The 14900-nt window shown below is 43.3% G+C and overlaps 2 protein-coding genes across 2 annotated transcripts in view; both read left to right on the plus strand.

Moving 5' to 3' along the window:
- Window positions 1–37: 37 nt before the first annotated feature.
- Window positions 38–6390, plus strand: HMGN1 (high mobility group nucleosome binding domain 1; the record flags this gene model as incomplete). The annotated part of the gene is made up of 4 exons (XM_014937996.1): window positions 38–67; window positions 243–293; window positions 2811–2942; window positions 5495–6390. Coding segments are annotated over 4 exons (261 nt in total), but the record flags the coding sequence as incomplete, so codon positions are not given.
- A 4188-nt stretch (window positions 6391–10578) lies between these two features.
- The window catches only part of BRWD1 (bromodomain and WD repeat domain containing 1), a 55051-nt gene continuing 50729 nt past the window's right edge, over window positions 10579–14900 (plus strand). Inside the window, exons 1-5 of the mRNA XM_014938200.1 lie at window positions 10579–10827; window positions 11023–11081; window positions 11283–11312; window positions 11499–11558; window positions 14743–14893. Coding sequence (XP_014793686.1) covers window positions 10764–10827; window positions 11023–11081; window positions 11283–11312; window positions 11499–11558; window positions 14743–14893 — 364 coding nt within the window. The 5' untranslated portion in view covers window positions 10579–10763. The remainder of the gene's footprint in view (window positions 10828–11022; window positions 11082–11282; window positions 11313–11498; window positions 11559–14742; window positions 14894–14900) is intronic.

Here is a 14900-nt window from a genome sequence, read left to right on the forward strand (position 1 = left end):
CTCACCCCGTTTCTCTCTCTTTTCTCCTCGTCCGTAGCCGAAGAGGCGGTCGGCGCGGCTGTCGGCTGTGAGTAGGGGGATGGAGGGGGGGGGCTGTCCCCTGTCGGGCCTTGGGGCTGTCCCCTGTCGGGCCTTGGGGCTGTCCCCTGTCGGGCCTTGGGGGTGTGTGTGTGCCTCCTTGTGCCGCACAGGGGATTGCCGAGGGCTGAGCGTCGCCCTGACAACTTGTTCTTTCTCCTCAGAAACCCGCTCCTGCCAAAGCAGAGCCGAAACCCAAAAAGTTGGCGGCAAAGGTGAGGGTCGGTGTTGGGGGGGGGATGGAGAGGGGGTGGTGGAGGTGCCCGGTGGCGTGGTGTACCACGTCTGGCCTCTCTGCTGCTTTTTAATCATCTTCACCTGTTCCTCGTGGGAAGGCTTATTTGAGCCAAAGGATCGTTTTCGGATGCTTCTGCCAAGTATCTCCAGGTGCATCCCACCGCCGGTGGAGAATGTCCTTGTTAAACACCCCAAACTATTACTGGGAAACATGGGCACCGATTCATGGGCACCGGGTTGTAGCTTGGTACAGCAGCAGAGCTACTTGGGTGTCAAAGCAACTGTATGTAGGATGGTGTTTCATTGCTAACAAAAGGGGATAAAATATACTCAGGACTTAAAACAGTGCGTTAGGACAGGCAAAAAAAAATATTTAAATTACTTAGCCACTGGAAAAGATCTGAGTTTCCAGTCGTTCAGTCTAGCTTTCAGGTGTGTGTGTGTAAATAAGTGTGGTTTAGTATGATCTGCCAGTTTTTCAGTATAATCCTCGCTGTGCCAATAACTGAAGTGTAAAATCCCTTGTTTCTCCTGAGAAGTAAAAGAGCCCGTGTATCTGTTGGCTTGTTGCGATCTGTGTTGTTAAGTGTTCCTTTGTGATTATAAGCTTTTCTTTTTAATGTATGGATTAAAAGCATTTCAGCGGCACTAATAGAGAGCTCTACTTTGCAGAGTTCTTGGTGTTTTCATTTTATTAATCCCAAACAGTTATTTACCGATAATGCATCTTCATTCTAATAGTTTGAATATCAATGCATTACTATTCTCAAAGTTGTAAGCCTAAAGAATTTGGGGAAGCTTTATGGTTTTACTTCAGTTCTGCTTTTCTTTTTGTCCAGTGTCTTTGTGTGGCGCATCTAATTCTTAATGCTTCTTTGCATCAACTTTTTAACTCTTCTGACAGTATTTTTTCTGGCTGGGAGAAGTTTGCTCAATATGGAGTTACTTGGTGTATTTTTAACGTTAAATATTACTGTAGAAAAATACATTTTTGACAATGGAAACACAGAAGTCTACGTGTTCTGAAGTTGTCTGTTACCTGAATTTGGAATACTGAGTTTAGCCTTCATAATTTTTTTAAGGGACACTTTTTTTTTTCCCCATTAACATTTTTCAACTGTTTTCTTTTTCTTTTTGCTTTGAGGATTTAAAAAATTACATTTTCTAAAAATAGGAGTAAAGAATTTCTGAAGTTTTGTGGTCATTGACAGCTTAGTTACCTGAGATAAGATGCTTCAGCATTGATTTTTAAAAAAAAAAAATTTTTTAACCTTGCATCTCTTTTATATGGAATGTAACTTACTGCATGTTTTTATCCAGTGGTGTAAAACTCTTAGAACTTCTGGTCAATAGTTGCAATTAGCTGACAAATGTATTTTCATGAAGACAATATTTGACATGAGTGTTTGTGTGGAATATGAAATGTGTTCAGATAGCTATTTAAAAGTTGCATGTGTGAAGTAAGGAAGTTGCATGTTTTTTGTAAGCAAGAATGAATGCTTGGAGTATGGAGTACTTCTCACCAAATATTTTCTAATAGTAATCTGAGATACACATCTCTACAGTACTCAAAATATGCAAAAAGGAGAACTTTATTATTTGGAGTGAATTTAGGTCAGAGATATAAAATTAGGACTTAATTTGAAGAACATACTTATGAAATGCACACATATTTTTAAATTAGATTAGATGCATTTGAAGGTAGTGGTCTTCTGCTTAAAGGTATAAATGCTTTACGTTCTCTTGTCACTTACTCACATTGTATTTACCCAGAAAAAGTGTTATACTTTGTCACTTACCGAAAATTTTTGTTAGTATCATTAAGTGATGTTTGACATATGGTGTCAAAACCAGTGCATTTGTGTAACTCTGAATTGATAGAAATATTTTATAAGTAGGGGGATCGGCTGGAGGACAGGCAAACTTTGTAGCATTTGGTTGCTGTAAGGAATGCCTGGGAGGATGTGTTACATATTTATATGAAAGTTGCTCTCAAATACTTTTTCCCTACCCGCTTAACAACAGTTATGTAGGTACAGAGGATGTGACCGAGGTACTAGCAAAGGAGGACTGAAAATGATACTTCTATGTGATGTATTTATTTAGGTTATAGTTACTGAAATTTCCACCTGTCCATATAAGAGAAAAAAGAGAGTTTGAAGCGTTTTGTCCTTGTCCTATTTACAAAATAGAAGGACAGCATGGCTATTGTTTTTATGCGCCACAAGGTTAAATCATATATTACAAATTGCTCTAACTACTAGAATCTGTTTATCTCCACAGCCAGTTTGATTCATGTTGCTGAATATCTAAAACTGTGGTTGTTTGTCCGTGTATAATTTGGAAAACTCTTTTGGCAGTTAAATTATATATTAGCTCATTGGTTTTTGGTAGCAGCTCTTCCTATTTAGCAAGTCCATCTTGTGTGGTTTTGATTATTTTCAGTTTACCCAGTAGGTCATAGGTTTACCTACTGGAGATTTATCTCATTGTAGGATAAGTCTGAGGACAAGAAAGCTCAATCAAAGGGGAAGAAGGGGCCTAAAGGAAAACAGACAGAAGAGACAAACCAAGAACAGACAAAGGACAACGTGCCTGCAGAAAATGGGGAAGCTAAAAGTGAGGAGGTAAAGTTGTCTGTATTCTTTGGGGCAAAGCAGCTGGATAACTTACTGTACTGGACTGTCCAAACATCTATCACAAACATAAGCATTCTTATAATAGTATCTATTCCTGCCAAAAGAAAGATGTAGGCTAGTGAAACATTAGTAGATACGCCTGGAAAATTCTCGTTGTGCCAAAAAAGAGTTGCAGTGATGTGATAAGAGTCCCTGAAATTAAAGAAAAAGGTGAACATTTGACCAAAGTTCCAATACAGGATAGTATCCTTCAGAGAGGGACTGTTTTTCCTGCAGGTAGGTCTTGGGAAAATAATAGATGGTATACAGAGGGGATATTGCTCTGTGTGTGTGTGTAGAGGGGGTGTAAGGCTTTGGAGGGTTTGGTTTGGGCTTTAGTCTGCCTTTGGTGCCACTGGAAGAGGGGCTGCTTCTTGCTACAAAAATTTTTTTTGGTACATGCAATACTGATTTTCGTGGGACTGGAAACAGTTTTTGCTTAAAATCCAAAATTGAAATGATTTAACCAAAGTTGACATAACATTTAGAGGAGTCATAGATACGGACACTGCTGGTAGAAGGAACAGGGTGGTGCAGGGGTGGAAGAGAAAGTGCAAGAACTACTAATAGTTGTTGTTGCTGAAGAAATGAAAGTGCCAAATCAGTCTTGGCTGTAGTGCTGTGCTAAAATGGCCATGTTGATGAAGTTTTTGGAGTCGCTGATCATCTAACTTAAAACATCTTCCACATGGTATTCTTTTTCTGGAATGTGGACATAATTTAATTTTAAATTTAGGACAAGATCTGTAGGGAGAAGCAGTGCTTCTTACTAGGGCAGCTGTTAGCAGCTGGATAAAACACAAGTCTTCATGTGGTAGCAGGCCCAGAATTAGTCCTGGGTTTCTGCAATATTGAATGCCTCATCCACTTTAATTAGTTCAGCGGAGTTTGCTGATCAGATAATCAGATGATTTTTTAATTTAAATGTGATTCATGCTTCCTGTCTGGTTGTTGCATTGAAAAGTAATTTTTTAAAGATAGAAAATAGTCTATCTGAATTCTGTCACACTGGTGTATCAGTGTGCAGATAGATCTTCAAGCAGGGGAAAAAAGTACTTGTTTTTTTAGGTGGGTGATGGGTTTTGGTGGTTGAGGAAGGTCCAGAATGGTACTTGAGCGTACAAGAGAACTTTATGGTAATGGTTTTTCATTTGCAAGCTTACAGCGTGATCTTAGTGAAAAAGTTGTGCTATAACTAGCAATTCTTTAGTTAGGTTAACTTTCTATCAGTTTCTTAACTTTTTATTGTGTAATTTGGTCTTTTAATTTTGTGCATGTAGTATTTCAGAAATACTTTGGCAATATGTCTCAGCTGGGCTCCATTTAGTACACTAGTGCAGAGATGATGTGAATTTACAAGGAACGGATGGTGACTTTTGGGGCACATCTTCATTCTGGTCTCGTGTTGGTCCCACCAGCCAAAACTGTGGGTTTAATATCACAGCTGAGTCTAAAAGAGGCAGAGGTATGGTCTGTGCAGTTGGACGCTACTGTTTTCAGTAAGGACAGTAGTGTCAGCGATGCTGTTGTTGATCCACCATCTGAGGAAAGGCCAGTGATGACTTCTGGTAACACTCACAGAGACTTAACGCCTGAGAATGGAAATGGCTTCCCCATTTCACCCTTCAAAAGCTTCCCCCAGGTGGCAGTAAAGACTGAATGGGTGTTGGGGTTCCTGTTTGGGTGCTGCTGTCATTAAACAATCTCTTTGGCTGGTGCTGCTGCAAAGCTTTGGAATAATTAAGGATCATTTTTGTGTTAATACATATGCTACAATCTTTTTTTTTAACCTACACTGCAAATGCAGGGAGTTCTCCAACCTTAACGGAGTTGTGATTTTAATCAATTAAGTTTGTATGAACTTGTTCTAAAGTTGAGGTACAGCATATAGAGATGTGACTTGGAAAAGGTACAGCTCTGCTGCTACATTTCAGTTTCACTGAAAGTATTTTTTACAAAATTGTTTCACGTAATGCTGTACTGTGTTTCCAAGTCTTAGTTACTTTAAAACGTTGTAAGATATCAGAATGTGTTAGGAATGCTGCACTAAACTTCCAATACATGAAGCATATCTATAGTGTCTTTTCTAAACATGCTATATGGAGGGATTTTAACTTAGTAGGTTAAAAAGTCCCTTTTTCCTGTCATAAAGGCAGTAGTTATTGCAATGGGCTTTGTTCTTAAAAAATATAATAAAATCCTTTGCAGTATGTTTTGAGTAGGAACAACAGCAGCATTCTGGAATTTATATGGATGCATCTGAGGAGATAGAAGCCTTTTCAAGACAGCTTGGTTTTAGTAGGTCATTATCCAAGAGAAATAAGCAGATCGTGACACCAGTTTATTAAGACTGTAAAGCATGGTATGTAGAAACAAGTCATGGTTGTTCTGGATGTCCAGTTAGCTAACTTGGGCATGAAAAATACTACAAACCAAGAGGCTGAGTGACTTAGAAACTTTCTGCATTGAAGTGTTCTGGTTTTTTTTCTCTCTCTTTTCAGACCCCAGCATCTGATGCAGCAGTAGAGAAAGAAGCTAAGTCTGAGTAACATCCGGTACCAAGTCTTTAATTGGTGGTCCTTATACCTTTCTTCTTGTACAATTCAGAGGAATATTTTTTATCAACTATTTTGTAAATGCAAGTTTTTTAGTAGTTCTAGAGAACACATTTTTAAAAAGGAGAGAATCCCAACCCAACCCATTTTTTTACATATTTAGATAAGTGTAAATGCTTTTTTAAAGTGGTAAAATCATGTACTGGTTGTCTGTTTTCTATGAAACCAGAAATTAATGGCATGTTACATTAAGGAGAGGGCTTCGAAGCCTTGATTAGGCTTCACGTTCCATAGACTGTGAGGGACAGTTTTTTCTATCCTGCTAAATGAAGCATAACACAGATCCGACTTTGGAATTCATAATGATATGTTGAGAATGTCTTAACATTTTTAGTTATTTATCTTCATCTATGGTTGTACCATCAGTAGAATTGCTTATCTAATAAAACTGCTCCCTAGTGTTGGTTTTCTTGCTGAGTGATGTGTATCTGTGACAAAGTTATTTTTGGTAGTTGCAACTTTATTTTTTCCAACAACTTTGTAGCTGTGATGCGAAAGATTGGAAGCTTTTATTATATCTTTAAATACTGACTGAACAAAAGTTTCTGCTTGGCAGATTTAACTTGTTATGTCAGTATTCGAGATACTGGAACTTCACATCTGCTTTTAAAGGACAGCTTGTCTGCAGAGATCAAATGAAAAATATTTGAAATGGTCTTAGAAAAAAAAAAGAATTCTAGTTTTTAGATTTAAAAAAATGTGTGAATAAAAACAATTGTAAAATTGTTTATAGTGTTTGTGATCACCAAACAAAAGCCAAATAAAACTTGATTATGAAAGGATGTTTTTGTAGCTCCTGCATTGTCTATGACGACTCACAATCTAAGTGGTGTAGTTCTTAATTCTTAACCATGTTTTTAATGTTGTTAAAAAATGTACTTTTTGAGAGAGAGGTGGTAATGCAGGGAGTAGCAAGTAGAACACTGTAGTTGCAGTCTTGATAAGGACTTCCAGTTTGGAAGCTGATAGGTTTGTGCTTTTTACCTTAAGAAAAAAAAAAGTTGATAATTAGCATCACATGTTTTCATCTGTTTGGCATTTAAGAGTTTGCATATGCACTTGTGTGTAAATAACTGCTCTAAGGAAGATGCACAAAGCAGTCCTCCTGAACGTTAACTGACCAGATGGTGTTGACTGTTGTGTTGGAACCGTATTGGAATTTCCCCAAATCCAACCTTAAAATCAATAAAGCTTCAGATGTCGGGGGAAGAACGAACCTTGGCTGTGAACTTCCCCAGGGAGCTGGATGCAGGTTGGTTGTGGAGCCCATCAGAGAGGATGGGATGGGCCATGGAACAGGCTGGGCAGGAGCAGGGAGGGAAGCACAAGAGGAATCTTCCCTCTTGGTGCTGCTGCTGAGCTGTTGGGTGAGCTGGCTGTCCCGTGGGCACGCGTGCCCGCTGGGTGAGGCTGCGGGGTGACAGAGCCTTGTTTCAAATAAAACACAGCTGTGCGGAGAGCTAATTCCTGTCGTACAAAACTGTCTCGATTTTCCTTGCTGTGTTTGAGAATATTAAATCCGTCTTGCTGAAGATTTAACGGCCTTTCATCAGAAGGGGGCATATTAACTATATCTTACTTAACCTCAAAATAAAAAAATCGAATCTAGTACAGCATGACTTCAGCTCTCCCATAGAGTGCAGGGTTGTTTTGTGGTTCTTTCCCCTCCTCCCCCTCCCCCATTTCACACTATTTTGCTGAATTGCAATAGGTTGTAGTGTGGTTTTATCTTGCCAGTCTATTTGATGCCAGTCAGGCAACTGTCAGCCTCCTCTTGGGAGGAGTCAAGATCAAAAAGTAACGTTCGTTCTTTGTTTCTTTTTTTTTTTTTTTTCCCCTTGACAGAGAACTTGTTTATGCTCTTAAGTAACACCTGCAAACACAGTATCTCCTTCCTGTGCATTTTTGGTGCCTTTTTCAAATTGTCATACAGTTATTTCTAAAAAACACTAGTTTCACCTCTAACTTATTTTCTTAAACAATGCTATCATTTGAGAGAGCATTTTACCATTTTTACTTCTTCAGTACTAAAGCGATGCTTAATGTTTTCTTCAGCTTATCTATAGGATGTCCTCCAGCACTGGACCTTCTGGCCCTTTTCCACCCCAGCTGCATTCCTAGCAGAGCACACCTGATTTGGGCAGTGGCTTTGGCTTCAAGTTCTTGGATATTCCAACATTGTAAATTTCTGCTGCTTTTTTGAACCCCCTTGCCTTCCTCCCAACTCCCCCACCTTATTTTATTGTTTAATTTAGTAGTAGGGTGACATAGCTACATGACAGTCCTTACTTTCTACTTTTAGCAAGTCAAAACGACCAGTTTAATGACTAAGAAACTTGCAGGTAAATACCCCAAAATAACCTCTCATCTCCTGTTACTGAATGCCTGCTTCTCAGGCGTTCTGGGTTTCTGATGTTGAGATCCTGATGACTTTCAGTCTCTTTCCTCTAACACCTGTTATCCACTGTTCAGTTTATTGTAACTGCTCCCTAATATTTACTCTTGGGGACAAAAAGTTACGTTTTTTTACTTTATTATGGAAGTGAAAGGACTTGGCGAGGGCAAATTAGCGACAGCTTCTCTGGCACCACAGAGAGGAATTTTCATGCTGGCAGAAGGAAAGGGCAGAGGTGGTTGCACCAGGAGCACATGAGCCCTAGATCTGTTTGGAGCAGCACAGCCCGCTTGATGTGGTAAGGAATGAAATAGTCTTTCCTAGTTACATAAAGTGTGCCTAGGAAACACGTGTAGGTCAATCAACTATGAATTTTGATTGATTCTGCAGTAGATGGATACTATTGCCCTTCTCCACACAGGATGAAATTCCAACGTGGAGAATACCACCACTTTGGCTACGGAGAAAACGAGGAATTGTATATATTGGCAGTCAGTTCTGCCTGTGGAGAATTGGAGCAGAAGGCATTTAAATTGGTCTGACAAGAATTTCTGTGGACCTGCTCCAGAAAAAGTGCTTCTTTCCTGTACGGTACCAGCTCTGTGCAACTAAGGAATAGAGTGAAGGCTAATGCAGATTTGCATACAGTGCTACGGAACACACATAACGGAGAACCATCCTTTTTAAAATACACTGTGAAGAGAATGTGTTTCTTTTGAAGTTACTCAACCATAGTTTTATGCTGCAACGAGCTGTTCTGGTTAAGAGAGTGCTGGTCCGTACATGTTCATGCTGCACCATTCTGGAATTCATTTTCTAGTGTCAACTTAATGACAGCTCTTTAAAACGCGACCACAGCGAGGACGCTCAAGTGCATCCATGTTTACCTAATGAACGCCCATTTGTCTGGCATTGAACTCTAGAGGAACACAAGTGGCCTTTAAAAATGATGCAGCTGAAGCTTGCAACAAACACAAGAAGTGGGAAACCATGTATCTCTCCTGAAGAGAGGTTTTTAATGGACAGGTTACCTTTTTCTTTTCCCTGTACCTGAACTGAGATGATGCAGGAGCGCTAACCAGGCAAGGAGTGGAGCGGGAAGCAGAGGCAGCAGCCCGGGGAGGCTGCCTGCGCTTCAGGTCTACAAAAGCTCTCTGTCAAAAGCTGAAAGCACATCTGAGGTAGCCAGATTAATAAAGTACACACATATTTCTACAATGATATGCAAAAATATTTTACTTCAAAGGTTCTAAAAACCTGTACCAAGCAGCCACAGGTGCAGGAGGGAAAAAGGAACAGCTCAGATTTAAAATGCAGCATGAGTGTGGCCATTGCTACATTCACATTAGAATCCATGCTGGGCAGAAGTGAGAAACAACTCTAAGGGGGAAAAAAATAGTAATAAAAGCCCCCATAAAGAGGCTCCCAAAGCCGGGGTGGGGTGAAAGTAGCGCTGGCACATGTTTGCAGAGAGGCAACACAGGGCACTGGGGCAAAACTGCTGTTTTTGGAAAGATGATGCCAGTGAAGCGCTGCCTTCCTCCACAGGGATGGGGAAACGCCACTACTCCTTAAACCCAGGTTTAGGGTGGCCGAGGTGCCCCGAGCATCACACCTGGGGAGCCTCGGTGGCGCAGGTGGTGACCCGTCGGTCTGAGCTCCGCCTGCAGCGGCAACGGGAGCCAGCGGACAAGCGAGTCACAGCGTTTCTACACCGATCAGGTGATGCACAGTTTGCAAACACACGCTTGTGCTGCCGCCCCAGCTCTTCCAGATCTCTGCCAGCCCTCCGGCGACCCCGGGCAACGTGCGAGCCTTCGAGACGAAAGTCTGGGCCCCGCAGCGCCCGGTGCCCGCTTCGCCCTTCCCCCGGCCCCGCGTCGCCTCAGCGAACCGCCGGCCCCGCGACCGGCTCTCGTCGTGTGACGGCGGGCTGCGGCCGGTCGCGGCCTGACGGGGCCTGCCCGGGGTAGGCGAGGGGATGGTCGGCCGGGCCGGGGGACAAGCCGCGTCCCCGGGCGCTGAGGGGACCGCCGCCAGCTGCGGGGGCTTCTCGGCCCCGCGCGCTCCCGCCCCTCAACGGCAACCGCCGCGCGCCCCGGAGATGCCTCCCCCACCTCAGCGAGCGGCCCCGCCCACCAGCGCTCCGTCACCAAGCCGCCTCCCGCACGCAATCCTTCCGCGCCGGGGCCTCGCGTTCCCCAAACCGGCCACATCCTCCGCCCTACCCGGCCGCCTTCCTCTCCCCCTCCCCGCCTCCCGACCCCGTGTATCTTCCGCGGCCACACGCTCACCCCTTCACCCCACCGCTCACCCCCCGCCGGTCCCCCCCGGTCCCGCCACAGGGACTACTTTTTCTCCACACCCCCTCCGGGGCGTGCCCGGCGCAGGTGGCAGCGGCGGTGCTGCGACCTGTCGCGCGGACAGCGGCGGCGCCGTTGCTGAGGCTGCGCCAGCGCGGGGGAGGGGAGGAGAGCCCGAGCCCGAGCGCGAGCCCGACGGGGGGGCGGAGGCGGCTCGCTCCCGCGCGCGGAGGGAGGGAGAGGAGGGGAAAGGGGGGGGGCGGTTGGCTGGCGGTTGGCGGTGGGGGAGGGGCGGCGCTGACAGGGCTATGCCGAGCCGGGCCCTGCCCGCCCCAGCCGCTGCCTGAGCCCCTAATCCCTACCCGGGCAGCAACGGCCGCCGCCAGCAGCGATTGTGCCGAGTAGAAGAGAGAGGCGAGGGAGCTAAGCGAGCGGCGGCTGCCGGGCCAGGGCCGCCATGGCTGAGCCCCCGGCCTCTTCCAACTCCGGCGGCGGCGTGTCCCTGTCGCTCATTGAATCAGGTAAAACCGCCGGGGCGCGGAGCGGCCGCGGGCCAGGGCGAGAGCTACCGCCGGTGCCGCCGCCGCTCCCTGCCGCCATCTTCCTGACCGCGGTGATGAATTACAGTCACCCCGGGGACTCCCTCCCCACCCCCCGCCCCGGCCCCGGCCAGCCCCGGACTCATCCCCCCCCGTCTCTCCCCGTGTCTCTTGCAGAGCTCTACTTCCTCATAGCCCGGTTCCTGACCACCGGGCCCTGCAGGAGAGCGCTGAAGGTGAGTACCGGGGCGCCGCACGCTCACCTGGGCGTACCGGCTCGCACCCCTCGGCCGTTCGCTGCCGCAAAGAGGATTGAAGGGGAGGTGTGCGCAGCCGGTCAGCCCCCCGCGCCCCCTCCCCCTCCCGGCAGCAGCCGCTTGAGAAGCCGGAGGCTGCTCGTCCCTAACTCTGTATTTTTTTTCCCCTTTTCTCTGCAGGTGCTGGTGCAGGAGCTGGAACAGCACCAGGTCTGTGTGGGCTCTGATGAAATCATCTCTCGCGCTGTAGTCAAAAGTTTCCTTTACAAGTCATTGAAGTTTCTTCCACTCTACCGTCTCAACTTTTTCCCTTCAACACACATTGTTTTGGATGCGAGCTATTCCTCCTTTCTCTAACCGCTGAGTTTTTTGTGTCTTTTTTTCCTCTCCGTTTAGTTACTTCCTAAAAGGTTGGATTGGCAAGGAAATGAGCATTGTAGAAGTTATGAAGAATTGGTGAGCCAATTATTTTTTTTCTTTAAAACTTTTAATTAGGATGACATTCATGTTAGACCCTTTACCTTTAAAAGTAGGCCCAAAGCTTTACCTTCCATTTTCATTCCGGCTCTGTTAAGACATTGGAGTTATTTTGGAAAGGGCCTTTAATTTCTTTACATTAGACTAACAAAAACACAAGTGGTGTTTTAAATTGAGGATATTGTTTACATAGCAGAGGTGGAGCTTGGCGTTGTGCATTGGTACATGCCACTGCCTACATATAGGGAAGAACCAATCTGAAGCAAGGTTTCATTTCAGAGTTTCATGAACAAGTTTGTTAAACGCGTTTTGATTTGATGGTATTTATTTTCTGGTCGGCTTCCTTCATCGGTCCCTTTCAACAGATTAGGAAATGAAATCGCTGTTCAGAAATCAAGGGTTGGCAGTTCTGGTGCCTATGAGTATGCTGTTTATCTCTGGCTACTCACTGGTCATAGCTTTGTTTCTAAATATTAGAAAGATACGAGTGATTTCTCAACAGCATGTACTTTATGCCTTCTATGACTGATGTTGTTTGCTCTAAATGTTTTAACTTATATCCGTTTCAGAATGGAAAGCTGTCTTTCTGTAGGTGTTTTATTTTACTGCTTCTTAAATGGCAAAGTATATTTGGTGATTGAATCTTGTGAAGTGGTGGTATGGCAGTGCATACCCAGTGTGGTTGATCCTGCTTTATTGTAGTTGATTTTTTTCTTTAAAGAATTGTTTATTCTCTCTTCCCCTTCTCCGCCAAAGATCAGTCATTGCAGGTTAATTGACTGGCTTCTCCCTTAGCTGTCAGTTTGTGTATTGTTACAGTTAAATCTCCTTGTCCTTGTGTAACACTTGAAGATCTCAGAATCATATTTGCATAGAGAGGGAATGAAATTTTGTTTAAAACGTTTTCTTAATTATTTAAGTGCTGCTTAAAGTGATAAACTGGATTCCATTTCTTCTCCTTGTCAGTGTCGTCAGTTGAGCAAATGAGATTTTAAATTAATGCTTTAAGTCACTAAAAAGCCTAGTCTTGCTAAACAGGAATACTTTCAAGCTCTGACTTGAATTCAGCAAACATGAAAGTAGTATTAAGTTCAAAAAGGATTGTTTAGAGTTTTTTGGTTGGTTGGGGTTTTTTTGACCCCAGTTCTTCTGACAAAAGTGGTGGTATTGAGAGATGTCATGTGTAGATTCTTTTGACTTCAGCACAGGTTTTTTAACTATATTTATTATGCATATAGAGTTGTCAGATTAATTCTTTAATATGTGCTGCTTCTGCGGCTTTTTCCTACACAATTTAGAAGAAATCTCTACACAGGGTAATAGTGTTTCAGAATATCAAAATTAATCTTCTGAAGGTTTTAGTTTCTGCTTTTGAGGGGCTTTGGGAACCCCTTCTTGTCCCACTGGTCTCACTCTGATTTTTCAGAGACCACAGGCAAATGCAATTGTGGGGTGCAATTATTTCTTTTCCTCTCTGTTAATCATGGAATTAGAGCGAGACTTTAAAATAACTGTTCCATCCAAAATCTGAGTAAAACTACTTAAAAAGGAAATTAATTCCAAGGTTTTGTATGCGTGCTTCCATTAGGGATTTTATGTGGAATATATAATTCCCGATGATGGCACACAAACAAAATGGTTTATGATGCTTGGCATAAAGTATGCTGAGCTTTCTGTCCTCAGTGTCGTGGCTGGTGCTGCTCTCTACCAATTCAAGAGGCAAAATTGATAAAGAAATTGTGAAAAAGTGCTTTTTGTAATCTTTGGCTACCAAATATATTTTTCATAATCAACCTTAAGCATCCGATGAGCTGATTTGCTTGCATATGTTTGGCTGTGTTATAAAGTTAACTATTTTACTGATACTACCACCTCCTCTTCCCATCAGGAATGCAACCTGTACCCCTGCAAACTATATACATTACATGGATTTTTATTATTAAACCATGTATTTGGCTGTGGCTTAAATCATATGTTCTCAATACTTACTGTGCATTTGGGCAACTTTTTGTTGAACAGACTTCAGGTGACAGCACGTGGTATTTTTATTCCCGCTGTTCTGATGGTGAGATCAGCCTTGTCAGGGCTTCCTTCGTCTAAATTCAGTCAGTAGGCTCAGGGAATAGCATCGTAAGCACCAGCTCGTTCTGCCTGTGTTCTGAGCTACGTGGGCCAGAGGCCACATACCTGTGTTGGTGTGGCCCTCTGCCTCTCCTGACTGTATTGGCTGGGAATGGTCTGGCTGCTGAAGTGGCAGTGTGGCTTCTGGGTCTGACTGGTTTTTACCTGGCCAGATCAGAGAGTGGAGTAAGCACGGGGCTGTTAGTGCCTGCTGATTCAGACCTCCCCAATAGTTTAAGTTTGTGATTCTGATGGTTTTGGTGTATTTGAGTCTGTGTAAACCTACTTTGCATATTTAACTTCAGCATTATTGTGATTAACTTTATAGGTAGATAAGGATTTCTTTCATTGAACTCCCAGAAAGAAGAGGTTTTTTCCCCTCAAAAACCACGCACAGCTGCTCTTGACTGAGACATCTAAGTGTGTGTGGGAGTGTATTTTTTTTAGATTGTTAGATGTAGATAGCTTAGGATCCTTCCTGAATGGATGGATGACTGTTTTGATCCTTTTGGTTTAAGGAAGTAGGGCAGTCTTCTATGTAGTACTGGTTCTTCAAGGAAACTATTTCTAGAGAGATTGTACTTAAACCTACTAGTTTGCAGTTTACTGAACAAGTGCTGTGTGACTGAAGTACTTGTTGTGTAAATTCTTGTGCTTCATTACAACAAAATTCTCCATGATCTTGAATTATGAGGGTTTTAATTTTATTTTTAATAAAAATACTTGGGTGAATTAGGCAAAGGCACTCACTGTAGGGTGCTGCACAAGTAGGTGCCACAGGTGTGAGTATCACGGGCTTTCAGTAGTAAAATACTGATGCACAGTAACTAATTTTACCACAGTGATTTTTACTCCAGCTCTCCCGTTCTTGGAGAGTACTCACTGAATTTACTAGATCGGAGCTTAACGGAATTGATTTTGTTTTGTAAGTTGAACTTTGAAATATTTAAGCAATGTGTAATATACCCACGAATATTGATGCTTTTAGATACGTCTGTTCTGGATGTACTATATAAATTTTTCAAACTTAAATTTCTGCCAGGTGCTGTCCAACAAGCATGTGGCTCCAGACCATTTGTTACAAATTTGCAAGCGTATTGGACCTATACTGGATAAGGAGATACCACCCAGCATTTCGAGAGTGAATTCCTTACTTGGTGCAGGGAGACAGTCATTGTTACGTACAGCAAAAGGTATGAT

This window comes from Calidris pugnax, unplaced genomic scaffold (assembly GCF_001431845.1).
Source record: "Calidris pugnax isolate Ruff unplaced genomic scaffold, ASM143184v1 scaffold25, whole genome shotgun sequence".
Classification (NCBI taxonomy): Eukaryota; Metazoa; Chordata; class Aves; order Charadriiformes; family Scolopacidae; genus Calidris; species Calidris pugnax.